Source organism: Mycothermus thermophilus, assembly GCF_041956435.1.
Source record: "Mycothermus thermophilus strain CBS 625.91 unplaced genomic scaffold VTJ04scaffold_5, whole genome shotgun sequence".
NCBI classification, from domain to species: Eukaryota; Fungi; Ascomycota; class Sordariomycetes; order Sordariales; family Chaetomiaceae; genus Mycothermus; species Mycothermus thermophilus.
The window spans coordinates 3,331,472-3,358,084 of NW_027191431.1; the positions used below are offsets into that span (position 1 = coordinate 3,331,472).

At 55.1% G+C, this 26,613-nt stretch overlaps 10 protein-coding genes across 10 annotated transcripts; 5 read left to right on the top strand and 5 right to left on the bottom strand.

Moving 5' to 3' along the window:
* Positions 1 to 134: 134 nt before the first annotated feature.
* Positions 135 to 1,580, bottom strand: VTJ04DRAFT_8303 (uncharacterized protein; the record flags this gene model as incomplete). The annotated part of the gene is made up of 1 exon (XM_069366726.1): positions 135 to 1,580. One exon carries the CDS (start codon positions 1,578 to 1,580, stop codon positions 135 to 137), a length of 1,446 nt encoding a protein of 481 aa, XP_069217631.1.
* Positions 1,581 to 2,046: 466 nt separating this feature from the next.
* On the top strand, positions 2,047 to 2,265 carry VTJ04DRAFT_8304 (uncharacterized protein; the record flags this gene model as incomplete). The annotated part of the gene is made up of 1 exon (XM_069366727.1): positions 2,047 to 2,265. One exon carries the CDS (start codon positions 2,047 to 2,049, stop codon positions 2,263 to 2,265), a length of 219 nt encoding a protein of 72 aa, XP_069217632.1.
* A 30-nt stretch (positions 2,266 to 2,295) lies between these two features.
* Positions 2,296 to 3,342, top strand: VTJ04DRAFT_8305 (uncharacterized protein; the record flags this gene model as incomplete). Its single annotated transcript, XM_069366728.1, has 5 exons — positions 2,296 to 2,302; positions 2,373 to 2,435; positions 2,519 to 2,613; positions 2,683 to 2,895; positions 2,956 to 3,342. 5 exons carry the CDS (start codon positions 2,296 to 2,298, stop codon positions 3,340 to 3,342), a joined length of 765 nt encoding a protein of 254 aa, XP_069217633.1.
* Positions 3,343 to 5,938: 2,596 nt separating this feature from the next.
* VTJ04DRAFT_8306 (uncharacterized protein) lies at positions 5,939 to 6,850 on the top strand (the record flags this gene model as incomplete). The annotated part of the gene is made up of 3 exons (XM_069366729.1): positions 5,939 to 5,951; positions 6,257 to 6,660; positions 6,719 to 6,850. The coding sequence occupies 3 exons, from the start codon at positions 5,939 to 5,941 to the stop codon at positions 6,848 to 6,850; spliced, it is 549 nt and encodes a 182-aa protein (XP_069217634.1).
* A 764-nt stretch (positions 6,851 to 7,614) lies between these two features.
* On the bottom strand, positions 7,615 to 8,252 carry VTJ04DRAFT_8307 (uncharacterized protein; the record flags this gene model as incomplete). Its single annotated transcript, XM_069366730.1, has 3 exons — positions 7,615 to 7,682; positions 7,736 to 7,828; positions 7,907 to 8,252. 3 exons carry the CDS (start codon positions 8,250 to 8,252, stop codon positions 7,615 to 7,617), a joined length of 507 nt encoding a protein of 168 aa, XP_069217635.1.
* Positions 8,253 to 10,199: 1,947 nt separating this feature from the next.
* On the bottom strand, positions 10,200 to 10,545 carry VTJ04DRAFT_8308 (uncharacterized protein; the record flags this gene model as incomplete). The annotated part of the gene is made up of 2 exons (XM_069366731.1): positions 10,200 to 10,221; positions 10,298 to 10,545. The coding sequence occupies 2 exons, from the start codon at positions 10,543 to 10,545 to the stop codon at positions 10,200 to 10,202; spliced, it is 270 nt and encodes an 89-aa protein (XP_069217636.1).
* A 2,191-nt stretch (positions 10,546 to 12,736) lies between these two features.
* Positions 12,737 to 16,130, top strand: VTJ04DRAFT_8309 (uncharacterized protein; the record flags this gene model as incomplete). Its single annotated transcript, XM_069366732.1, has 2 exons — positions 12,737 to 12,969; positions 13,034 to 16,130. 2 exons carry the CDS (start codon positions 12,737 to 12,739, stop codon positions 16,128 to 16,130), a joined length of 3,330 nt encoding a protein of 1,109 aa, XP_069217637.1.
* A 212-nt stretch (positions 16,131 to 16,342) lies between these two features.
* Positions 16,343 to 16,634, bottom strand: VTJ04DRAFT_8310 (uncharacterized protein; the record flags this gene model as incomplete). The annotated part of the gene is made up of 2 exons (XM_069366734.1): positions 16,343 to 16,484; positions 16,528 to 16,634. 2 exons carry the CDS (start codon positions 16,632 to 16,634, stop codon positions 16,343 to 16,345), a joined length of 249 nt encoding a protein of 82 aa, XP_069217638.1.
* Positions 16,635 to 17,498: 864 nt separating this feature from the next.
* VTJ04DRAFT_8311 (uncharacterized protein) lies at positions 17,499 to 19,427 on the top strand (the record flags this gene model as incomplete). Its single annotated transcript, XM_069366735.1, has 4 exons — positions 17,499 to 17,694; positions 18,681 to 19,046; positions 19,144 to 19,222; positions 19,304 to 19,427. The coding sequence occupies 4 exons, from the start codon at positions 17,499 to 17,501 to the stop codon at positions 19,425 to 19,427; spliced, it is 765 nt and encodes a 254-aa protein (XP_069217639.1).
* A 634-nt stretch (positions 19,428 to 20,061) lies between these two features.
* Positions 20,062 to 20,855, bottom strand: VTJ04DRAFT_8312 (uncharacterized protein; the record flags this gene model as incomplete). The annotated part of the gene is made up of 2 exons (XM_069366736.1): positions 20,062 to 20,693; positions 20,756 to 20,855. 2 exons carry the CDS (start codon positions 20,853 to 20,855, stop codon positions 20,062 to 20,064), a joined length of 732 nt encoding a protein of 243 aa, XP_069217640.1.
* Positions 20,856 to 26,613: the final 5,758 nt, after the last annotated feature.

Consider the following 26,613-nt stretch of genomic DNA (forward strand, 5'->3'; position numbering starts at 1 on the left):
AACCTATACCGGAAATCAATACATTGCGATGGTTCTCCATTAAAGCTCAAGAATCGAGATTACGAATTAGATTTGACTCCAGGTGCTCCTCATGTGAGCACAGAAGGCTATATACTGAGGTAGGCAGTCAAAATCTAATCCTCACTACTGCTACTACTCGCTGACTCGCTTTCGACCTCCGTCTCGTCCCCTTCATCAGGTTCAGACTCCGAGTCCTCCGACTCTGATGAAGAACTGCTACTCGAGCTCGATGACTCGACGGCAGGCCCATCAACATCCATCATATCTTCATCCTCTGACTCTTCGCTCTCGCTGCTACTGCTACTGCTACTGCTACTGCTGCTGTTACTCTCGGCGCTGCTCTCTGACCCACCATCCTCTGATTTGGAATCGGATTCGGCTTCAGAATCTGATTCCGATTCAGATTCCGACTCAGATTCCGATTCGGACGAACTGCTGCTGCAGCTGCTGCTGCTGTCGTCATCATCCACCGCCGTCCGCCTATTGCGCAACCTGCGTCGCTTAGCAGGGCGTTGAGAGCTATCCCGGCTTGCTCCGTCTGCCATACCGTCCGCTGCCGCCACAGGCGCCGACCTGCCAACGGTCGCGGAGGAATCAGTCGAAGCAGAGCTTGTCGTCGTCGCCGTCGTGGACGTGCTCTCCTCACTATCCGACAACTCGCGCAGCACCTGCTCGGCACGGATCCTCCGCAACAGACGTCGCTTAACCTCGGGGTCCGCCGCGCGCAGGACATACTCGACCTCGTCGAGACTTCGCTTGCCATTGGTGTTCTTGGAGCTCTTACCAGCCTGCGCGGCGCCTTGTTGTTGCAGATCCCGTAGGAACCTGGCTATTGCTTCGTGATATTCCTTCTGGCGAGCTTCCTTCTCCGGCAGCGCGGCGGGAAACGCGTCCGCGCCGGCTTCCATGTCGGTCTTGCGGATTTTGGCAGCTGTGTCGCGCAGTCGGGTCCGCACGGCGCCCTTCAGGTCGCGGATGTACTCGTAGAAGATGGGGACGTCGGCGGAGGGGATCCGGTCGCCGTCAAACAGGTACTTGATCAGGAGGGTCTGGTGGTTCTTGTTGAACTTCCAAGTCTCGCGAGAGGTGTGCCACTGGCGAAGGTAGTTCAGGGACGGCTCGAGGTTGGTCTTCTCGGTCTTTGCCGCGGCGGCGGCAGCTGCGGCCTTTTTGTTGGCCTTCTTCTTTGCCTTCCTCTTGGCCTTCTTTTTCGCCGCGGCGGCTTTCTTTTCTTCTGCCCTGTCCTTGGTGTCGGGAGCGAACGACACGGATTTCTTGGTGGATGACGGAGTAGCTTGAGTAGGCTCCTCGTGCCGAGGCTTCTTATTTGGGGTGTGAGATTGAACGCCGTTTGAGGTGGAGGACGGAGCACCTGGCTGCTTTCTCTTGAGAGCGCTCGCCGGGCTTGCGGCAGGACGGGTCGGCTGGGTGCGGTTGTTGAGCGACGGTGAGGGCTTTGAGATGGAATTGGAGGTGGGAGCGATGGGATTGGCTTCGCCTGATGCTGGTCCCTTGAGCTTCAGGCCCAATCGTTTCCAAGCGGGAACGTGGGAAGACATGATGATAGCAGAGGACCGCACAGAAGCGGTTGTGAAGACGGCGACGGACCAGCCCTAAGGCCAGCAGAAAATCTAGACGGCCAATCGACAGACGGATGTGGTTGAAGTGGATTGGCTGGCGCAAGCTGTAGAACCGCGGAATGCCACGGCCGGCACGAATTGGGGGCAGCTAAGCCGAAACGGCCAATGGCTAAGATATGCACGAAGAAAAACGAGCGAAAAATTGGAGCTCAAGCGGCAATTCGGTTCGTTTATTGGGGGGGTTGTGGTGTCTGTCTGGTGCTGTTGTGGTTACGCCCGCGTCCGGGTCGCAGCAAATTTCTGCCCAGCATCTTATCGGTACCTGACGACAGGGGTCAGATAAGAGATAAGATCTTAGGCGGGGCTGCCTGCAGAGGAAGGTGGGGCTGCCAAGAACATTTTCATTCTTACTGCCTGATGTGTGGCCTGAGGTTCAAGGCATCAAATGCTCAGCTTCAGCCTTGCCTTGCTCCAGGCAAACGACCGCAACGCGTCAATCGCTGGGTCCAGGTCAGAGCTCCAACAGGCGAACTGCACCTCCAGCTTCGAACTTGGAACCCGACCTCTGCTCCCAACCACAACAAACTCTCAACCGCCACAGCAACACACCTCGAGGAACAACGGTCAAGTGGCCTCTTGCGAATCACCTCTGAAACCAAATTAATCCCGCCCAATTAATTCCCAGCCGATCAAAATGGCGGGTGAGTCTTTGGCCTTGCTCTGCGAGCTCCCAACCAAGCTCCACCCCGTCGCTAACATGATATGTCCCAGGCAACGCTGGCTACGACAGGCACATTACCATTTTCTCGGAGCAGGGAAGGCTGTATCAAGTCGGTATGTCGAGTCAACATGGGACACCGTTCGTCCCGTTATCCGCTGTCGACGGAAAGTGCGGGGAAGCTGATGAGGCTGCTCAGAATATGCCTTCAAGGCTATCACCGCGGCAAACATCATGTCGATTGGTGTGAGGGGCAAGGACTGCGCCGTTGTCCTCTCACAAAAGAAGGTCCCGGTATGTGGTCTTGCGCTTTTGTTGCGGCCTGTTCTCGAGGGCTGCATCGCATGCTGACAAGCCGCCTAGGATAAACTCATCGACCCCTCTTCCGTCTCCCACATCTTCCAGATCTCGCCGTCCGTTGGCTGCGTCATGACCGGCTCGATTGCCGATGCTCGTGCGTTCGCCCAGCGCGCCCAGTCCGAGGCAGCTGAGTTCAAGTACAAGTACGGCTACGAGATGCCATGCGATGCCCTGGCCAAGCGCCTGGCCAACATCAGCCAAGTGTACACCCAGAGGGTATGCTGCGAACGTTGCTCCGTAGTTTTTATCTCCTGGATATAATGCTGACCGTCCTAGGCGTACATGCGGCCGTACGGTGTTGCGACCACTTTGATATCCCTCGACTCGGAGTTTGGTCCGCAGTTGTTCAAGTGCGACCCCGCCGGATATTACATCGGGTACAAGGGCACCGCCGCCGGGCCCAAGCAACAAGAGGCAATCAACCACCTCGAGAAGAAGCTCAAGAACAAGAACTGCGCCCCGGGAGATTGGAAGGATGTGGTCGAGCTCGCCATCACCACTCTCAGCACCGTTCTGAGCATGGACTTCAAGAAGACCGAGATCGAGATTGGCATTGTGGGCGGCCCTCGCCCGGACGGCAAGGAGGGCACATACCCGGGTTTCAGGAAGCTGACAGAGGACGAAATCGAGGAGAGGTTACAGGCGATTGCTGAGAAGGACTGAGAGGGCGCCGAGGTGATTGGAGATACCAGTGCCGCGCTTGCCGATAGCACAGTTCGGCGCGTGGAAGTGGATGGAATGAAAGAGACGGCATCCCACGGGTGAGGTTGATGTCCCACTGAGTATCATGGAATCACGTCTTCTTTCCGTTGTATTGTCTACCAATGATGATGAATCCGGAATAGACCATGCCATGATATCACCGTGCACGTTGCCAGTTTGACCCAGCCGAAAGGATGTGGCACGATGAGCATATTTTCCGAGAACCAGTCATGCGGCTCTTCGCGGCGTTGTCAAGGGAGGACCCGGTAAGGCAAGGCAGACTTGGAGGGGCAATACAATTATAGATGATGACGTGAAACTGACTGCACGTTTCCCAGGGATCCGGTACCTTGGATCGGGTCAAGCACGGGCTTGAAAGGGGAGTGTCAACAGCGAATCCGGAGCCCAGGACGGTGGTTGAGAGAAATGCATGCAAAGTCTCGGCTGCGAACGATGCGGAGCTGACCCGTGCGCTGCCGGAGCCGCGCAGCCTCTCAGAATTCAATCTTGCGCCTCTTGCGCCAGCGCCATGTCGAGACCGAACGACCTTCCGGGACGGGCCCAGGCGATTGCGCGATGGGCTTAGGAGGACGGAGAAGGAGGCCGTTCAACGCTTTTGGTTTCCCTATCTTTTTCTCTCTTTACCCGGTGTGCCGGAAGAACGGTGTAGGGCGAAAAGGGAATCGTGCTCCACGACATGTCACCCAGTTTGAACGCTATCACCTTCAGCTCACTGCAGGAAGGACGAGAACTGCAAAGTCGAATTCACGGCCGTTTGCTGAAAGGCGCGGCGCGGCTCGTCATTGGGCGCCGGCGAGGTGGAGGGGATCGGCGGTGGTTGGAGCCGCAGGTTCGTGGCCGGTGGAGCATGTGGCTGCCTCCCGACCTCCGATCGACCCGGCCTGGGGGGGGGGTTCTGGGCAATTGTGGGCCGGGGTGTTCCGGATCGGGAAACGCCAGCAACGCCAGGCTGCCGGGGCACGGCTGAAACCTCGTCTAAATTTCCCGATCTGTGACCCCCCTGCTCGAAACAACCGCTGCTCAAGCCACATCGAGACCGACGTGTGCTTCGGGCTGCAGAGGAGCCATGGCACCGAGGCCCTCTTTTGCTGCACTTACTGCACTTCAGGGCACTTCATGGCACGCTGAGCCCCTCATTGCCATGGAAAAGACAACGGCGCGAGGGCGATGGCGATGAGTTGGAGGATTACTTGGGGATAGTCTCAGTGCCGAGTTGGAGCTGTGTTGGTCTTGGCCTGCAGCGCTGCAGAGTCCAAGTGCTCTCTCTGCTGCAGTGTTCTGAAGTGAACGGGTGCTCCGATAACTCAACACCAAGCCAGGTACTCGGAGACCAACACAGCATTGAGTGGCTGACATGAGCCCCAGAGGTTCGGTCCATCCACGCCGCGGCGGCAGCCCTGCAGCATGCAGCAGCAGTTTGGTATGTGTAGTGTAGATGGCTGTCTCGGAACTAGTATCCGCAAGCCCCAACTCTCGGCCTCCTCTGCCACAGCCTCTCCCGTGCTCGCCATTGGCCGCCGACTCCAGAAGCGATGGGTTCACAACGTGCGGCGGTCACGCCCTGTCTTGGACCGGCGAGGCTGTCTCTGCCAGTCTCTGGCATGTCTTTGGCTGCTTGCTCATTGCGTCGGGCTGCTAGCGGCTCGACCTAGATGCAGGAACCCCAAACCTCCCTCACCTGGTTTTTCTCTCCGATGCAACGCGGACGGGTGACCATAGCGGCGGGACCCCCTCTCTGTGGCCTTGAACGGCTCTGAACGGTTTGCGTGCTTGTCAAAGTCCCTTTCTGTGCCTTAGTCTACCCGCGCTCCGGGCCGCGAATCGTCGACGAGTATCGCCCTGGCCCCCATGAGGTAGGCCTCCTCTTGCCGGGAATGCGGGACGGGCAGAGGAGCATGGCTCCCGGTAGTTAGTACTCGGCACGCTTTACTCTGAGCCTATGCCTAACGGGAGCATGTCATGTCCACTGCCACGAACATACACACCCACACATGCATCCACACACACACTCTCTCTCGTGGTGGTCCCCATCGATACGTACCCTACTCCTCCGACTAGGTGGTTCTACTCGGGTTTGCTAGCCATGGGAGTCCTCACCAACTCCTTTTCCCTCACCCCTGGGTGGTGAAGTCTTGTTTCCACTCAATCACCATACTATCGTCGGTGATGGCAAATTCTACAAAAGGGTCCCGTCGCCGGCGTCCTGGGTCCCCTTGACTCTCGCCACCACCAAGCCATCGACTTCACCAACAGGCTCTCATAGAGACCGCCGTTCTCTCTAGACTTCAGCTTTCATTGTTCGCTTGCGCATAGACTGCGTCTTGCCACCACCAGACAGTCTCTCATTCTCTGCTTGGGCCCTGTTTCGCGCCGCGGCACATACATTCCTTCACTTCACTTGATTGACCGGCATTCGCTGCTTTACGAGCCATACTATACGAGACCGCCTCATTCGACAGCGTCGCTCTCGGCATTTCCCGATACACCTTAGTACATAATACCGTTTCTTGCTTTGATCCAACAACCAGTTATCAAGATGGCGGACGGACGTATGTTTTTCCCCCTTGGTTCCACCCCCTGGGTTCTCTGCCATATCACACACCCCACATATGACCCTATCAAACCACAACCCAAGACAACAGACCTCGGTCCCATATACGACGTTGCTGGTCTCTAAGGGATTCCCACGTGTGTGTAAGCCCTAGAGGGCCGCAACGGGCCGTCTCTGTGGGGTAGTAGTCCTCAAGACAGCTTCATACTAGCAGCGCCTCACATGTTCTCCAACCAACATCATCAATTCCCCTTTTTCTCCCCTCTCCTAGCCCCAGCCTAATTACTAACCCTCCCCACCCAGTCAACGAGTACCGCACGGCCCGCGTCGCCGAGCTCCTCGAAGACTTCCGCACCTTGCAATACTACATCGCCGCCGCGCCCTGCCAGCCGCCGGACATGGACGACTACTACACCGAAGGGTGGGCCGCGCTCCGCCAGTGCGCCATCGACGGCCAGCACATCCTCAACTGCGGCGCCGACATCACGGTCCCCTGCGCCTCGGGCGGGCCTGAAGAGCAGGCCAAGGCGGAGCTGAGGCAGGTCCTCCTCGACGCCTACGCCCGCCGCCACGAGGGACAAAAGATCTACCTGCGCCAGGCGGCTGCGCAGAGGTGGATCGAGTGGCGCGACCAGATCCTCCAGGGAGGCAGGCCGCATGCGGGGAATCAGGCGCAGCTGAGGGCTTGTGATCAGCAGTTGCGGGCTGTAAGTTTTCTTCTTATTCTTTTAGGAGGTTCATGCTCCTCTAACGGTGGTGGTATAGGAGCTCGCTCAGATCACGGACGAGTACGTCTACGCGGAGCTGCAGGCGTCGGATCTTGCTATGGGCCGCTGGACGGCCGAGGACCCAAGCCTGCGCGCGGTGCAGCGCTGGGTGCGCACCAGGCGGTGCTAGGCTTGGGCATCACGATGACGATAATAGTGGTAATTCGAACCGGGAGGAGGGGATTGACTTCGCTGCTCTTGGTGTTTTTTGACTTCCTTTCTTCTCTTCTTATTCATCTTTTCTTGGATTTCTTTTTGGGATTTTATTGCATTAAAAAGGCGACTAGGCTTGGTATTTTGTTTCTCCTTTTCTCATTCTTCATTTCACAATTTATTCTTGAGGTTTCTGTCACTTTTTCTTTCGTTTTCCTGATACTTCACTGGTCTCCTTCCCTTCCCTTCTTTTCTCTCACCGCCTTCTCAAGCATTGATAACAACCATCAGGGGGATGAACACTCACGAAATCTCAAAATAAGGCAAAGGGTAACCATGGCGGCGTTGTACGGGTCGGGCAAAACGGAAACACACAATCGTTCATCAGGTACACGTATGTCTCTTTCTTTTCTCTTGGTGGACATGGGAAACGCGTCAGGCACGCGGTTCGGGATGTCCGGTTTATTATACCCATACGCATGCCTGGACAGGTTCGAGGAGAGATTCATCATTGGGCTTTCAGAAAAAAGAGGGAGGGAGGAAGAGGCAACAGGCAGACCAGTGTGGATGTTTGATAAGCAGTTGTGTTTTAGGGATTGAAGGGGATCTGCCTGGTGCAGGAGGATGATCATGAGTGATGAGTTAGGAGTTGATGAGTATGCAGGTTAATGGAAGCAGGTATTATCCAAGATTCGATCCGGTGTTCCCGACAGATCATGACCATACAGGACAACTACCTAGTTAAGCATTCTTGCTGTGCACACACAACGCAATCCCCGCCACAGAAAGCATCATGCCGAGCATGGTATCTATTCTCAAGTCAGCCGCAGCTCAACACACCTGAACAAAAAGAAACACATACCTCGACTAATCACCTTGCCCTCGACCCACCACTCCCCGAGGACCGTAAACAAAAACGCAACGGTGTTGACAATGGGCACCGTCAGGCTCAACTCTATCATCTTGCGTTAGTCACCACCCGGTGGCTGAAAAGGGGAGAGGATTGATCGAGTGATCCGAGGAGGAAACATACCAGCCTTCCCAACTAGCAAGAAGAACCACACGCTCCCGGACAGGTTCAAGACCAAGGGGATCGCATATCGCGGGTTGCGCAGCAGGTCGATGGCGGCGGCGAGTCCGTTGGCAATCAACCCTCGGACGCGCTTGGGCAGCGTGAGGTTGGCTTTGTTGTCGGCCTCATCATGACGCTTGGCAGAAGAGGTGGAAGATGCTGCTGCATCGGTGGCAGCGGCGGCACGGTCTTTAGCAGCGCGGCGGATGAACGGGGTGGTGAAGCCCCAGGCGAGACCGACGAGAAGGAAGGAGAGAATGAAGTTGATTGTTGGGGGTTGTTGGGTTGTGGGTTCGGAGGTAGACATAGTTTTTGTTTGTCTGTGTTTGGGATGGTTTAGGGGGTGAGGATGAGGATGCGGTTGATGGGTGATGAGAATGAGGGGACAAGAGGAGATTAAGGATCAATTGATTGTTGGACGTTGTTTCGATGACCAAGAGCTAAACGACATGTCGTCGTCGAAGGTGTACTCATATGTCCTGGGCGCAGGGCTGTTGTCTTACGATGGCAGTCTGGTTGGACGTTGTGGTGGTGGGTTGAACGGAGTGAAAGTCATTCTGGTGACACAAGCCAGGGGTTGGGAGATGCATCGCGCATTACGGGTAACTTACAGCCAATACAAGGAAGACAGTAACATTACCACCTGACACATCCTCGAAGACCATCTCTCATCGTTGTCAGCCTGCCCTGGTGATGAGGTATTCCAAGATTGAGTTGCTTGATGCAAGATTGTGTTCTTTGATGACTCGATTTACCCTGTTCTCACGATACCTATCCTCCCTTATTTTTGTGCTTGAACCCGCTCTTAAGAAAGCTTCTCAACACGAAGGGGCTTGGAGGCTGCAGCCAATGTGAAGTTCGACTTCTTGAAATGCTGACATCAAATCCACGCGCCAGAGCATAGAGGTGGTACACAGCTCCCGGTTTGTTTCCAGAGACACCATTTCGTTTTCTTTCTTTTCAAGATCGTCATCAAGTCATTGAGATGGTCGACTCGACGATTCGAGCGCTTCACTTATGGAAATGATGTGGCACTGATGTTGTCCGGTGCAGTCTTTGACGTTGAAGCAAGAAGCAAGAAGCGAGAAACCGGCTGGTCAGGAGGGGGGGGGGCTTATAGTTTTCCGTGCCTGCCAATTTCGTTACCGCGTGATGGCACCTGCATCCTCGAGGCGATTGCGGCATGTGCAGTTGTGTCCATGACGGGGTCGATATAGAACAGACAGATAGAAGAGGTAGGAGCCGCACGGCATGGCTGATCGAATCAGAAGCTGATGCAGGAGGCATCCCGGTCTCTGGTCTTGGATAAGGATGAGGAGCAACCTGGGTCGCATGCACCAGTATCTCACTTTGTTCCTGGGAGGACGGGCGACTTCAACTGAGGAAGGCTGTCCCTTGATTGTTGGAGTAAAGGCTGCTGGTGATGCTGAAGATATCCAGACATGCCTTCCTTCGAACGCCGGACAAGACCAAACCATCCCGCCAACCTGGAAGTCTGTCACCAACCATGAGCGCAACATACAAAATCATCGCCGCCAGGACATATCGGTGCGGCTCCTTCCTCGACTATTCACACTTCATTAGCAACTACTCTACATCCAAACCAATTCGTTACCTGAGGAGTAAAGTAAGAACTCACCAGGTGCCAACTCCCGACACGCCTCTTTCCACAAGCACGTTGCCGGCTTTTCTCTGCCCAAGCATGGCGCCACCACGCACGCCATGATATTGTAGGGATCGTCCGGGCACGGCCAATTGCCCGGGAAGCCTGTGTACGGTGTGCCCCGCCACCGGTTGACACATATCCCTTCGTCCAGGCATATGCAATCGCTGCCCCATTCGTTCATGCAACGGCCTCCCGGCCCGCCGAATCGGGCTGTGGATGTAGGTTTGGCGGAAGATCTGGTTCGCGTTGAGGAAGTTGAGGATGATGAGGAGCTGGTGGGGTTGGTGTTGGCTGCACTGGGGGTTGAGTCCTCTTTTGTGCTTGCTGATGGTCTTGGATCTGTCTCTGTTGTTGTGTCGGTAGCCCCTGAGGAGACGGATGTGGCTTCGGAATCTCTGCTCCTCGAGCTTAATGTGACGCCTACTCCAGTGCCAACTCCTATCCCAATCGCTAGTACTATCGAGACTACCCACAGTACGATGAAGAAGTTTTTCCTCTTCAATCCACATATGACCTGTCGTTTTGTCGATGGTGGCGAACCCTGTTCTGCCGTCTCTGTCCCATCACCTCTTCCCCATCCCCACGGATTTAAACTCCATGCCGCAGCACTCTGGGGGTATGGTGTTTGTTGGTCATAGTAACCCTGATGAAGGTAGCTTTGGTCGACTGGGTAGGTAGCGTAATACTGCTGTTGATTCGTGTCTTTTGTGAAGTAGGGTGTTGACGCTGGTGCTGGCTCGACCACGATCTTATCCTGATCCTGGTTTGCTGGGACAACTACCTTGTCCCCTGGCTCGATGCCAGCCAACTCTAGGGTGCTATGTTGTGAAGCGGCACCGGCAGTTGACGGAACAGCGGTGACGGGGCTCAGGGTGCCACTGCGGGGGCCTGGCGTGGTGGTCCCTGATATTGGAGTGTTCTGTGAGTAGTCCATGGTTCCTCTCGTTGTGGATAGAGAAGAGAAAGATGGAATGATGGAGTGCTTTAACCGTCACCACGGGGGAGCATGAGAATTTTAGATATGCGGGGGGCCGAGCCGTTTTCTCGGGCTCCTTCTGATTCAGCCTTATGCCGGTGATCTACACTTGGCTCTTTTCATTGCAACGTTCCGGCTGTTGAGAACAGAGCCGGGAACTTTGGTATGTTCAAGCTTCCCCAGAGCGTCTATACAAGAGTCGCTATACGTCTGTCCGCTCCGCCCACTTTTTACGTTGGCTATTGATTGAATATTTCCATAGCCCAAGCTACAACACCCGCCTGTGCCGTCCACGTACTGCAGAGAAGCCGTCCAAAGGCCGAGTCTGGGGTTCAAACAGTGCTGAATCTCTGCGGTTGGTATCAGGCACACTAAGTGTAGCGCCGTTAACTCACCGGAGCAAGGTTGCACCGCAGTATCGGCTTGCTCGGGACGAACCCCAGACATGTCAAGTCATTGGTTGGCTGGTGATGCCAAAATTGGGAGCTGAATGTCGATGTTTCAGCGAGGACATCGGTGGGGCTATGCTCAAGGGAAGAGATGTGGTTTAATCTCAAGGGCTGTCGGAGTAGAGCAAACCTTGTTCATACATGTTGGTCGCTATCTAACCCTCGATGCGGTGAGGCTCACGCTTGGAAATGGAGTCACCGCAATTCTGGCGAGGTCGGTGGGTAAGTCGCGGACCGAGCTGTGTGTCTGGTGTACAGCCAGGAAGACCTGAAAGAAATCTCCTCAGACATTCCGAAGATCAAATTGACGACGAGCCGCCCATGGCGTCGTTGTGGCCGAAGTGGAGATCCGGACTCGGACCGGGACTGCCTTCCGGTCCTTCACGGCGCCGGGGATTGGACCCACACCCGACGCTAGGTAAACCCAACAGATCGGCCGCCGTTCAGCAACCTCGGCTCGGAACGCCGGCGGTATGTGTTCAGCCGGTCCTGTACATGCTCTCCTCGAGCAAATTAGAGTAGGTACCTTTTCAACCGCGTCAATACCGCCAAGTCAGGAACAGACACGCGTGAGTGCTGCTCTGATTCGAGGTCTGCCCCAAGCATGCCCAGGCTGTGTCATGGCTTCGCCTTGACGCGCGGCACAGCGTGGCCCGGCATCGATATCAAGGTTGAGCCTGGTCAAGGAGCCTTGGCTCGGGAGCATTAGAGAACACCGCAAACCGTCGCTCATTCGATTGAGATGCAGGATTCGCAAGCAGGCGAATTCATCAGCTGTAGAGATGGGCATAACTTGAGAAGTGTGTCCCTGGCAGGAGTAAAGCTTCCCTTGAGATATGGGACAGGGGTGGAGATGAAGGGCTTCTCAGTCGAAAATTAATGCTGTAAGTATACCCTGTTATTTTAAGCCTGAGGGGTTTCTTTCCATTCCAACCCTATCGTAGCATTGTCCTTGAGAATTTCGACTTGAAACCAAGAAGCCGACGCGCGGTGATGACGTGAGTTGGTGGATGTCGACAGGGGTTGATTTTCTTCGGAATGCCCTCAGCCCAAAAAGTGGGGCCCAGCCTCGCTGATTGCTTGATCTGCGGCGACATGCCGAAGGTCCAGGCGCCATGCCAGCCACCAATTCCCCGAGCTCTGATTCGTGCCACCGAGACCCAGCCACTGCAAAGACGCTGGACGAGGGTGCACGCGGCAATGGACTCCACCCACCCTCTCAGAGCTCTGCCGCATCCAAGGATGATGCAGGGCAGCTCATCCAGGTTCCCAAGGTCGCTCTGCATTCTGCTCTTCAGGTTCCTGGTAATCTGCACCTCCCCAGCCTTGCTCCTTTCTCTCACCTCGGTTTAACCATGGATTGATGAAGACACAGCTTGCTCTGCTGCTTCCATTTTCTTCCCATTTCCCCCATCTTTGTCGTTTTCTTTTCACCCGGCCGACCGTTGGACCTAAGAGGAGGTACAGACACAAGTACATACAATCAAGCTTATCTTAGTCTTTGCTGGCGGGGTCTTGTCGATCCGATTCCAGAGCACTGATCCCTTCGAAAGTAAACAAAGCGCCCAAGCAACCAGCCACACCACCGACCACCACGACCAAAGGCAAACGCTCCACCAACATAGCATCCTCCCTCATTACACCTCGTTCCGTCACCATTACCAGGTCATGGTCCACACTCACGCTGCCACGACGACAACATGACAACGAAGGCCAAGGCCCTCGCCCTCACCGGCCCGCCGGCCGCTGGCATTTTCTCTGACATGACAGTCGACGGGCCCGAGATTGGTACTCTGGTCGTCGTCGTCGACCGCGCTAAGAACCTGCCCAATCGCAAGACGATCGGTAAACAGGATCCCTACTGCGCTGCCCGCCTGGGAAAAGAGGCGAAGAAGACCACTACCGACATCCGTGGCGGCCAGACACCCAAGTGGTACGTTTCGCCTCGAACAAACTAGTTCCGTCTTTCCCCTTCGCATCTCACTGACGTCCTCCAGGGACCAGGAACTCCGTTTCACCGTCCACGACTCGCCTGACTATTATCAGATCAAGGTGTCTGTCTTCAACGACGACAAGAGGACAGAGTTGATCGGCGAGGCATGGATCGACCTCCGAACCATTGTCGTTCCTGGCGGCGGCCAGAGCGATCAGTGGCACCAGCTCAATTACAAGGGGAAGTATGCTGGCGAGCTGCGCCTTGAAATAACTTATTATGACTCCCGCCCGAAACCAGAGAAGCCCGTCGTCAAGGCCAAGCCGCAACCCCAAGAAACCCAAGATGCCCCGGCCCCGCCGCCGCCAGGTCCTATCGCTGGGCCGCGCGGTGTTCCGAAGCGCCGTCCCTTACCGTCCGATCCGCTCACAGGGAAATCTCCGGCAGCGCCTGCTGTTCCAGATCAAGCAGACACAACATCTTCGAGGCCGCCTCCGAATCCAGCTCCTGTCCAGGCCCCGCCTCCAGGCCAGTATGCGGCACCAGTTCAGCAGGGCTCTCCAGCTCAATATACCCCTCCTGTCCACCCTCCTCCCCCTCCTACCCATTATTCTGCACCAGTCCAGCAACCCCCTCCTGGCCAATACCCTGCGCCGGTCCAACAACCTCCTCCGGCTCAATACTCCCAGCCTATTCAGCAGCCTTCGCCCCAGCCTGAGTATGGACATCCCTCTTCTCAGGCCCCACCACCTGCCCAATACTACTCATCTCCCGACCCCGGCCGAGATGTAGGGCTGCCAGTGCCTGCGCAGTATCGGACTCCTGACCGTGTGGATCCATACGCCGTCCAACAGGAGCCGGTGTACACGGGTATCTACCAGCCGCCTCGACGCAACTCGTTCGACCCCTCCCAGCCAAATGGGTCAAGATCTTTCGATTTCGAGGAAGACCGCCCGCCTCCGCCTCCCGCGCACCGTACGAGGACGGGCAGTAGCCCAGCCATGGGAAACTCATTTCAAGGACCACCCGCGAACATGCGTCAGGACGTATTGAGGAACGAGGCTCATCGCAACTCTTTCGACTCGGGCAATAGCTACCCTGGGCGGCCAACGTACAAGGCAGCCTATGATTCTGCCCCGCTTCCTGCACTCCCGGGCCCTCAATACTCACATCCAGACCAAGTGCGCCACCCGTCCTACGATCCCGGCTATGAGTCACATCACAGGACAATGCAAGCCACCGTTGAAGATGTGCCCGAGTCTCCTGAGTCCATGAACGATCCTCGGAGGGCGTCTATGAACCGCTGGCCTGCGCCGACACCGTTTCCTCCTCAACCGTCTCAGTTCGAGCAAGCCTACGATTCATCCGCCAACCCCGCCCCGCTGACCCTTCCGAGCCGGAGCAACACCGAGGTGTCGCGATACACGCCGGATGCGAGGTATCAAGGAGCTAACGGCCATTCTCCCGGGCCCGAGTTTCCGCATAGAGAGTCGGCCGATTACGCGCCCCAGTATGGCAGGCACTCGGAACCTGCGCTGCAAACGCCTCAACCGGACCAGATGGCGTTGACGTACCGCAGCGAGTTGGACGACACGTCAAGACCGTCCGTTCCACCTGTCCCGCCATCGTTGGTGCCTGGCATCGACCCAAGCATTGCTCAGGAGATTTCGGAACGCATCAACCAAGACAGGAGGCAGCAGCAGATGGTGCAACAGCAGCCGGTGCAACAGAACCGGGGTTATTCATCCCAGGCTCTCGTTGAAACGCCGTCTAGGGGAAGGCCGGTCGAGCCGAGGTATGTTCAGGACCCTCCTCCTGCAACTTACTCGGCATCATCCTCCCGGGGAAATATAACATATACTCCCGGGCCGTCGACATCAAGTGTCAACGTCGTCATCAAGAAGCGCGCGTATTCCCCGAACCCTCCACGCGATCCCAGCCCCAATCCCCGGTCTCAACACACCATCCGCCGCAAGTCGGTAAGCCCGCACCCAGGGGTTGACTCAGAACGTAGCATGTCAATGCCCTTCAGCCCAGACTCATATGAGGTCTTGAACCCCAATGCCGCGGTTGTGGCTAAACAAGATACACCGGCTGCACGGGATGATTACCGCGAGGATACAGGCAAAATCATCACGCACGACGGCCGCGAAGTTGACCCATCGGATCACCTGCCTATGGAGTCCTGGGCCCCTGAGCCTGAACCCAAGCCACAACAGCAGCAGTCTACGTCTCCATCCCGACCTGCTCCGTCTGGCCGCCGTCAACTCCGCGTTGCTGGCCGGCCGCAATCCATGCAGCCGGTCACTTCGGGAGTTTCTTTCTCCTCAGGAAACGACCCCGTCCAAAACGCCAATCATCCATCTTCTGCTGCCCGTAACCGCCTCCAGAAGAAGCCTGCCTATCGCCAGTCTACTTCGGCTATCGTCCCGGTCATGTCTGGCGCCAACGGGGCAGGAATGTCTCCGGGATCCGCACCGCGACCAACCTCAAGTGGGGCAGATGACGACCATTTCACGCCGACTCGACTATCGCGCGCATCCACGTTCGATTACGCCGCAGGCGTCAGCTCGGGGGGCGACGGTTATGGTCACGGCGGCGGAAGTCGAGGTGGAGGAGCAGACATCTACGGAACCTCCCCCGGCAGTCTCCGCTACGGCCACACCCCGCCAGGCCACGGGCACGGGCAGCATCACAGCTACGGCACCAGCCCCAGCCAAAGCTACTCAGGATACCACCAGCAGAGTCGCAGCCCAGGCGGCGGTGGAAACATCAACGGCCACAACAACCCCCCGCCATTGCCGGCTAAGGTCCCCCTCGCTCTGCCCCCTCCTTCTTCCTCGTCGGAGAACCTCAATGGAAACATGAGCGGCGCGTTGCAGCTGCATAGTAGCAGCGTCGCGCGCAGGCAGGGGCAGGGGATGGATGACTATGACGACTACGTGTATTCATCACAGAATGGTGGTGGCGGCGGTGGACAGTTGACGTCGCTGGAGGAGGAACTGAGACAGATCGATATCGGCACGGGTAGGTCGAGTCGGAAGAATGCCCAACAGGCGGCGCATCAGTATGGTGGGCAACAACAGGGGTATGGGAGTGTGGGGTACGGACATGGAAGGGAAGGAGGATATGGGGGTGGTGGGTATGGTGGTGGGTATTAGGAGTTGACTTGCGCTTGTGCCTTTGCGTTTGTGATGGGGGTTGGGGTGGGTTGTGGATGCGGATTGGTTTGGGGTGGTGTTGGGCTCTTTGGTCACGGTGGAGGAGATTCGAGGATTGGATGGGAAAGCAGGTTGCAATGGCTTGGTTGGTGGGTGGATAGGTTGGTTGGGAAAGGTTGGGTTGGGTTTGGTTGGGACGGTAGATAGGTGGGTTACCGAGGTATACGAGCGATGATGCCGGCGAGAGGCAGGATGGATATCTCCTCCTGTGGCTTCTTGGATGGGAATGATATGAAGGGAATGAAATAGATGGTTGAATGGGTATTGGAGCGGCGGAGTGGCGTTGATGGCGCGCTGGGTGATGAGGGAGCTGGCTGGACCTTTGTTTCCTTTTCACTTCTTGATCCTATTAGTGTTCTTGTTTTTCTTGTCGTTCATGCTCTGCCCGTTCGAGTTGTAGTGCAGACAGAGTACTTGAAGTCCTATAAGTACGGTGAGTCTCATGCAGGCATGAACAGGGGTGTTGAAGAGCATCGAGCAAGCTCTCTGAGAGGAGTTGTGTTAGGATTTCTGGGTGCGCTTGTATTAGTCCTGAGTATGTACGTAGTTCATGTTGGTATGTATGATGTTGAAGCCATGTGTCTTACAAAAAGATTCCACTCTTGGCTGATGTGTGTGATCCAGGTTGACATTGTCACATTAACCCCTGACTCCGTTTATCATCCATGCCTGAACCGCGGCTACAAGCCTGCTCACAAGTGCGGATCTCTTTCCGCACTGACAGATCAGCGCCTGTCTAATGGAGGCCCAACCGTTATTTTCAAATACCAAACCCCACTCGAGGCTTGGTTTCATGGGGCTATCTGTTACACACAGGCTCTTTTCAAATTGTACCTCTAGGTAAAAGACACCCCTCGGTCGGGGAGTTAATGCGCCTCCCAGGATCTTAATCCTACCTTGAGTGTTGGTAGATCTCTTGTGTAGATCCCTCAATGCAGCCCATTTGTTGGTTCAGAACACTTGATATGTCAGCATACACAGCCAGCCTGGGCTTGAGCGAGTAGGTGTTGTTGGTGCAGAATCGCAATGACATTGGTGTTCTGGACCTCGTTCCGCATCACGGACCTTAGGTATGAGGCAGATTGAGATCTGGATTCATGGTGATGACAGTTCGGCCCCTGGCGTCTGCTGAGATGGGAGATTGAAGATAAATACCAGCGTGAGTCTCCAGCAAGGTCATGTAATTAGGTCAGGGCCGGACAATCTGCATCATCTCGCCTCTCGTTCACCTACTATTCATCATCCCCTTCCCAGTCCTCTCTCTAAGACTCTGGCCTACCTAAGTTACTTCGCCGCCGCGCCGCCACCATGCAGTTCCGAGCTCTTGCCGTCCCCGCGCTCCTCCTCGCCATTGCCGCGGTGGGCTCTTATGGAGCTCCAACATTCACAGATGCAAGATACTTTGAAACCTTGACGAAGGAACCCGGCATCGTCAAAGTCCAGGTGTGCAAGGACGAGAATCTGCTCGCTTGCAATGTGATTGGGGGCGAGGACGGGACGTGCTGTAAGTTTAGGAGCCTACCTACGTGATCTCCTTACCTACCTACCTAGGACGCAAGGTGGCTCAGTTGAGGTGCCTACTGTTTGGATCGTATAAATCATGGCTGACGCTTTCGTTTCTCCTTCCTCCCTCGCCACAGATAATGTACCAAACGGGTGGAACGACGTGATCAGCTCGTTCCGCGTACCTCTATCACAGAGTGTGCATCTTCTTCGAGTAAGGAATCCTCTCCAGCACCAACATTTCCTCGCAAAACCATTGAGCTTCCTCTGTTAACCGAGCTCTACGATGCCGTAGACACGGCGGCTGCCTTGGGAACAACTACCAAGCCACTGGGGGCGATGTGGACAATATCAGGACCTTCTTGAGTACTTTGGACCTGAATGACAAGATATCATCCTTCCAATGTTTCCTGGGTGAACAAGGTTGCCGGAAGTAGAGTTTGGGCTAGGAGTGAGTTGGGGGGTGCCTACCACGCCAACCTGCAAAGACAGTCTAAAAAAATAGAATTACATATGTTCATCACGGCAGGTCGGGAGCTCTACGTCTACTTCTATTTCAGAACAATAGGGCGACAGACAAAGACACAGGCCGAGAGAGAATGAGAGAGCGAAGAGAAGACGGGATTCACTAGGCTTCTTTTCTTAATGCCACCATCTTTCGGTGGACAAGGCCGTTGAAAGCGATATCAGGAACATTCCGTTTAAGACCTGGTCCGTGGAGCTCCATCTAATACGACAGGCAATTTGGTTATGAACTTGCTTGGATAGGTAGGTAGCAATTAAAGCAACTTTATTGTGGATACAATGGTTGTAGAGTCCGCGATACCTATCAGTTATGATGGCCCTTACGGCCGTGCGGCTCGCTCGCTAATAAAGTACGTTGGCGGCGTAGTCTTAATGCCACACAATCAGGTACCACTGTTGGTTGCGTTCGACCAGAAAGCCTGAGCCGGGGTTCTAAGTTGCACCCAAGACGACTTGGGACAGTGATTTGGAGGGTCCTCAAGGATAAATATCACCTCCATGCCTCACGGATGGTGGCCAGCTGGATCATCAGTTTGGCCGACGGAGACACTGTGACAACCCCTTTCTCCTACCGGTTATCCAAGATCCCGTCTTTCGTCCCACCTTCACTGCTTTACCTAAGTCAGGCCGCCACGATGCAGTTCCGCGCTCTTATCGGCCCCGCGCTCCTTCTGGCAGCCGTGGGTTCGAATGGAGCCCCGATCGACATCCCCGTTGCCGAATACTATCAAACCTTGTCGAAGGAACGCGGCACTGTCAAGGTTCTGGTATGCAAGCACGAGAACCTCCTGGACTGTAAGGTCCTGGGAGGAGCGCACGGGACATGCTGTAAGTTTGGGAGCAGACCTGCCGAAATAGCCTACATGAGTTCAGGTGCTTAAATTGTATGAATCGTGGCTGAAACATTCCCTTTTCCTTTCGCTAGACAACGTGCCGCCTTCGTGGAACGACGTGATTAGCTCTCTCCAAGTGCCTAACTACCACAGAGTGTGTGTATTTTACCAGTAAGGATACCCCCGACCGCTCAAGAAACTATGTTTCAAACTGTCGATGTCCCTCCTAACCGACGGGGTGGCTTTATATAGACACGCGGGCTGCCTGGGGCACAAATACGAAGCCTTCGCAGGCGACGTGGATAATGTCAGAAACTCCTTAACCAGCGTGGATCTGAATGATGCGATATCATCCTTCCAGTGTTTCCTTGACTAGAGTCGAATGGGTACGGGCACCGGATGGACGGCCCTACCAGCTCGCAAAGAACATATTACTATGGATTCTTCGGCAGGACAAGTTGGGAGTTCTGCGTCTAGCTTGCATAGGTACGGATGCACTCCAAGGACTCAAAGTGTTAGATGTCAATAGATGCCTTCAATTTACACACTTGCCACCCCGAGCTACATAGCTCAGTTCATAGCCGTCTATGTAATATTATGTACCAGAACTCCAGAACTCCGAATCAAACAGACCAGACACCGGCAACGTATTAGGTGTTTCCTCATTGCCAATCATGCCCATCAGAAACTGTAAGGGATAATGTGCGAATAAAAGAGTGTAAAGAAAAAAACACGAGGGGTATATCCAAGCCGACCGTGACATAGCCGTTCCCCGAGTCCAGAAGTAAAAAAAAGAAGAGAAGATGGCAGGAAAGAAAAGGTACAAGCGCCCTCGAGGTGCATCAGATAAAAATAATAAAGTTGGCGCAACCCAACGGCGTGAGAGCAGTTTGGTGTGGAGGGGCGTGCGGCAAAGCCGTCAGATCGGAGATTCATGGGGGCCGAGCTGTCAACCGGCCCAACCCCGCGGGACCACAAACCCAGAAACTGAGCTCCAGAGTGAGGCAGGTTTACCCATAGAACCAGTAATACGTCGCATACGGAACGCTCTGCGTTCCTTCGCCCACAATATCACAAGCTTGGGGATTTCCACCGGCCGTGATGACGCGAAAGACGTTCTGCAGGCCCTTGGACTCTCCGTTCCCGTTATCCACCAGCTTCAGCCACGCCACGGCGCCGGTATCCAGCGGCCCGCGATCCGCGTCCACCGGCGCGGGCACCGCCGCCTCCTTCTTCACCGCGGCCTTGAGCGAGGCAGGGAAGAGGTCAAACACGGGCACGCCGGCAGCCGAGAAAAAGTGGTGCCCCACAAACTTGGCGTCACTGCTCGCTTCTTCCACGGGGAGGTCGACGGGCGCGGGGAAGGGCTGAGCCGGGTCGGCGCCGAATTGGCTGCCGTTGAGGGCGAGAAGGGGGTAGGGCTGAGAGTGCAGGACGACGGAGGGGAGGTCGTCCCAGGCTTGTTGGGAGATGCCGGTGCGGCGGGTGCCCGGGAAGAAGGGGGTGACGTCGAAGAGGACGGCGAGGGCGCCGGTGGCGACGGGGTCGGCCTCGGGCGAGGCGCATGTGTAGTTTTGGATGCCGTGGCCGAGGGCGATTTTCTTGAGCTTGAGGTTGGCGGCGGGTGGAGGGAGTTCGGTTTCTGGGATTGGTTGTTAGTGAGGATTCATGAGAGATGGACAACCGGGAGACATGTGAACTCACCTCCAGCTTTGGGGAGGAAGCGGGTAGAGGGTGCCTTGCAGCGGGGAGCTGCTGAGGCTACTGCCGCCAGGGCAGCGATGATGATGGATGTAGAGACCATGATGCTGCTAGTTGGAGAAATAAGAAAGAATTACCCGGAAGAAAGAAACCCAGACTGAACCCCTTAAGAAAGGAAACCCAGAGATAGGAAACGTAGGAGATGGGAAATGTAGATATATCAAGTGATGATTATGGAGTGAGGATGGGCAATGGATGGGGAACCTGGCGGTGGGACAGGGCGTTTAAATGTTTCTAGGCCATATTTCATGGAGGAACGAGTATCCGAAGAGGTTAGGCCGTAAGAGCTCATATGCAATGGCCTACGGGGTAGAATGCAGATGAGAAGGTCGTGGGGATGCTGACCAGAAGGGGTGAAGTCAAGACGACGAAGGGGTCCCGGGATCAAAGGGACCCGGTGTCCCTGTCATACCCCCATCTTGCAGATGAGAAGGAGTGTGCCTGGCCGGATGGGAGGCCAGCCTGTGTGTGTACATACATACAGCCACGGTAAGTGAGATTACCAGGTCATCGGAAACACAGACGGATAGCGGAATGTGGAGGAGAGACAAGCGCAAGGCGTCCCGGCGGCGGCACAAAGGTCCAATGTGGTGTGGGTGGGTAGCGCGTTAGACGAAGGCCTTCCGGGGCCCCTGGACCCCTGGACCCCAGCGCAGCCGCAGGGGAGTGTGGTTTGCTGGTTCGGGAACGTAATGGAGGGGGTGGGATAGTCGGGGCGGCTGCAGGTCGCGCAGGACGGGGCTTCGCCCTGTAACCCACCTGTCTGTCTATCGCGTTTCCGAATGTGTCGGGGCAGATGTTGAAAGCTGTCAGGAATGTGCACGGGCCGGACGTGTTTGAAGGGGGAGCGGATGCAGTTGGGGAGATGCAGAAGACGACGTGTGTACGGAGTAAAGTCTGAGATGACGATACACCGTGATGCCGCGATGACCGTCATCGAAGGCCATGGGCAGTTGAGCGATGGATAAGGTACGAGCGAACCTTTCCCATCAATTTCCCAGGACGCCAAAGATATCAAGCTGTGGCCATGCGGTAGGGTTACGCTGCAGGCGCCTGGCCTCGAAAAGTGGTCTCGGGAGGATACCAGCGGCTGCGTGCGTGCGGCGGCGAAATGAACGGGGATGGCTGACCTGGTTGGCGGCGGCAAGACCCAGGCCTTTCCAAAATGCTTCTTCGTAAAAGCTCACCCACCGCCAACGCGTTTCTGACGTTGATGAATAAGACAGGTTCTATTTTCTTGCATTCGATTCAGAGATGGCAGTGCTGAGACGGGTCCGAGGAAGAAGCTTAGCCCAGGTGATCCATTTGAATTTCTCAGCAAAGACGGAAACTCGAAAGGGCAAGATCTGATCAGCGACAACATGGAGAGAGATCTTGGTGCGCGGTTACAGCGGGGAATCGATCTGGCTTGGCTTCTTGGCGGACAAGAAGCGCCGAAGCTTGTTTTCTAGCGTGGCTGGGCAAAGCTAAAACCCAGGTCATTTGCCCACGGTATCAGACTGGCTGGGCATGAAGCTGAAGGAATGAAATTTCCACGTAGAATCAAGAATCAAAGAGGATGAGAGGAAAATGTGTTCGCCTGATCGACTCGCGTCTTCCCAAGAATTCCAAAAATTCAGTGCTCATCTTTCTCCCTAGTTGCGGCTCTTTGAGTGATCGACAGGGAACGTGCCTGCCACTTGGGACGATGTGGTCTGTGCTGCTGACAGTTGCCAGGTTCTGAAACCCACCACTGCGGGGGTTACAGCCATGTTGCTGCTGATGTTACCGTTCGCAACGGCTCCCGTCTCTTTGGTCTTGGTCAGGTCATCTCCTGTTCTGACTGATCTTTTAGTCTCCTCGAACACGGTGATTATCGCACACCTACTAAAGGCGAAATAGATACGTCGCACCACGAAGCGCATCCCGCTGGAAGGAAAAGGTGGCAAGGAGCATATGTGCCTATAGACCTGAGTACCAGGTATGCTTCTCCAAGATCGATGCCAGTCTAGAGTGCGACAGCCATGCTTGGTGGATTCCCTGGATGCTGTCAACCTAGACTCCTGGCGCAGGTCCACCGCGATGATGATCATCTCAGCCCTATTGGGTTCTGTTGACATGATGTCTCTCCTGTCTTTCCTCATACGCTCTGGCCATGTTGATCTCGGACCGTCGCCTCGTTTCACACTTCATGACATGCAGCGCGGAGGAGAGCAAGCTGGCCAGAGTTGCGACTGAAACACGAGCATTTTTTGTTCCTAACTCCCTGTCTCCCTACATCCATGCCTAGCGGATCGACTATGTTGGTGTTGATCCTCACAAGGTCCTTCGAAACATCTGTCAAAATCGCTCAACATGCCGATCCTTGAGTGTTTCGTTTCAAGTCTTCGGACCAATGTCTGTGTGCTTGTGTTTCGTGTTTGCAGCCCCCTGACCGAAGGAAGGATTGCACAGACCCTGCCCAAAAGCCAACAACGACAAACTACATCCGGCTAGACATTCCGGCACAAGAAGCAACTTCAACGAAGTGATACGACCTTCTTTTCCTGCCTTAGTGTAAACCTGTACTGCATGCCCGAAGTCCTCGGCTGCCGTCGGAGTCGGAGGAGTCGTCCCCTTCCGCACTTCCTCCGGCCTCTGTGTGCACCATCGCTCCGACCTCCCGAGCTGTGCCGCAGGCCGACAGTCTCCGTCCCCGGGGGGCAGCTCTCATTTTTTTTCCGGGCCCCTGTGTCAAGTGATGGGTACTCCGCAATCCTTTGCGTCCAAGCGATGTTTGAGCACACAAGCTGCAGCCCTCACTTACATTGCCCACTCAAAACAAAAGCAAAGAGGAACTGAAGCAAACGGACCAACATGCACTACTTCACCATAACTGGAGAGGTTGGGGTTGCACCGAATCCATCCGTCACAGCAGAGCGCAACAATGGATAAGACGGAGTATCTCCAGGAAGGAAACCCCTCCCAGCAAGCCGATGATCGCAACCTGCATCCGACCTTGTCCACGCCGAGATTATTGAGGTTGGTGGTCATCATTTGATTGTCTCCGGATTCCTTCTGCTCTTCGCCTGCTGGCATCTGCACAAACGAAGCAATGAACCGCGTGGCGCAAGACAGACCAATCCAATTCGCCCAGACGGTGCGTCCGGCGCTTAGAAGCGCGATGTGGCGCAACCCCCGCCAACCCCCCGTCGCCTTCGATATTGTCCGCCCACCATCCTCTGTGCACTCAATACTTCGGGACACAGCAGAGAGGCGTGTTGTTGCACAGACTCATCACCAAAAGAACCTGGTAGTCATGGAAATTGCGGCAAGTTGCTCCTATGCCCAGACCGCGGCTTCCGACTGTGGTATAGTCGCGGCTGCTGGATGCTCAGCCAAACAGATATCACAAGCCATCGGCTGAATGCCTGCGGTAAGATGAAGAGGCTATTGGCCAGTTGCCGCGACTATTGAACGCGATAGCCGATTCTGCCGCGGGTGTGCGGTTTCCTTTGCTCTCGCCTTTGGTGATGTTGTTGACACCTCCCATCACAGATAAACTTCGGATGCCGAAAGTCCGTGCTTCTGTTGCCTCTTGGCTCGAGACAGCTGCAGTCGAACCACACCTTGCTTTGTATGCCTAGATTCCGTAGATGTCGTGAGGATCATCTATGCTCCCAGGCTTGCGACATCGACGTGGTTCCACCACATTAAGGCCAACTGTAAGGAGTAGCTCACATGATGGCTTGCATCTGCGGTTGGATGTCCAAGATCACAGATGCCAGGCTGTCAAAGCCTCCTACTTCATCGCCACGTCGGGCAGGATTCAATCCTCGTTCCTTCATCAGCAAACCCGGTTCCAACACTGCGGTTCCGCCTCCCAGGTCTCACAATGTTGGCCTACACGTACCTGTCCCATGGACCCGAAGGTCTGGGGGCGAGTGTCTGTCAAGGCGAACTCTCTCTTCACCCCGTAATTATGCATTTACACTCCCTCCCTGTTAGCTGGTTGACAGAGGCCATTATTTGAGGCCAGAGCGTTATTGAATACTGCCACGTGCTTGGAATTGAATCTGTCTTGGATCGGGCGTGGTTAGTTAGGAGGTCGCATACTCATATGCAGCTGCGCCCGTTTTGCAGGGGGCTACAGAGAGGATTTTGGTCGAAGTGAGTTTGACACAACACGCCTCAGTTAAGTTTGTTCTCAAACACAGGTCTCGAAAAGCGGGACGGCGGGTTCGGCTTTCCAGGGCTGGTTGAGGCGATGAACAGGTGAGACATATTGATTCTCATCGATTCTCATTGTGGGACAAGGATATGCATCATGGACAATGAAGTTGTCGAAGGGTGGATGACCAACTTGGGCCACATCTCAGGTCATTAAGTCGACAAAGATTTGTGTTGGGGACCCTCGGATCATCAGGTCAATCGCCTCTTGCAAGACGTTGTTGACTCTTGATCCAGTGACCTGAATGTACATCGTCATCTCCGGTTCGGGTTTAAACCGGGGCATGTTTCCCAGTACAGGTAGTCCTGGACATAATTCGAGTAGATTTTAACATTTAGTCATGAATCATCTTGATGGCCGTCATCAACTACACGGGTTCGCGTGGTATGGATGGGGTAATGGAGGTTGGTTGTTATTCCTTCAGAACAAGCATTCCACCTCCGAAACCTGGAAATGAGCCCTCAAGGAACCTCACTCGACAAATCTGCTTACAAGGACGGCTGTGCAATCACCTTTAGCCACAGCCATCATGAGCCTCAATGAGATTGATATAGAAAATGTTTCATGATTCCACGTCGCCACCATCCTCGCCGTCACAGCGACAGCTGTGGACGGGCGGCTACAACGGCGGCCCGTTCTTGCGGCCCAAGATCATTTCCTGCGAGGCGTCTGAGTTGCCTTGCCAAGCCGGATGAGGCGCCTTGTTTTTGACGGGTTCTGTTTTCTCGATGCCTTTTTCTCGATCCTAGTAGTAATAGCATTGATTGATAACGATGGCAACCTCGAATCATGCTCCAGCATCTTGTCGTCGAATGGACTCAGGGGTATTGTTGATTTTCGGTTGTTCGCGCGATAACCCTAACCCTTCATTATGGCTGTCGGTCCAGCAGTTTTCCCATCCTCGTCCACTCTCAACCCCAGCTAGCTACCTTACCTTAGCAAGAAGACTCTGGAGCCAGGCAAGGAAAACAGCACAGCATGATGAAAGCGGGACGGAGCCTTCCGCTCAACACGAACAAGGCGATGGCAAATCCCCATCCCCAACGATGCAATTTTTGACTCTGGGCGCAATGCGGTTCGGGAATCGGGGAACGGATTCTTCTGAACCCCGAACCTCGGCTCAAAGTGCCGACCCTGGATTCTGGAACCTCGACGCAACGTCGCTGGCGAATCGGGCTCCACGGAGGCATTCATCATTTCTGCGCTTGTGGGAGGTCCTGGAGAAGAAGTGGGAGAAACCTCTCTGTAAAGAAAATGGGAACACTCTGGCCACATAAATCATTTATGACTATATGCCGATATGTTAAAGTGCATGTTGGTCTCAGAGAGTCGATGATGTCAAGGCCGCGAGGGGCAGACAGATGGCAAACAAGGCCATGTGAAAGAGACAGAAGAGGAAATGGAACCGGGGCATGCGGCTGGATGTGGATCCCTCCCGTTTGCTGTGCCTGAGATCCCGCGAACCCAAGCGTCCCCAAGCGTCGGATCCTTCCATGTTTTCTCCACTTCAACAAAAAGGGGACTTGTCGCGAAGGTCGCGAAGTCGCGATTCTGTAATGATATAATAACTGCCCCGGCTAATCCGCCGGTATGGCCCTTTTCGGTTTCGACG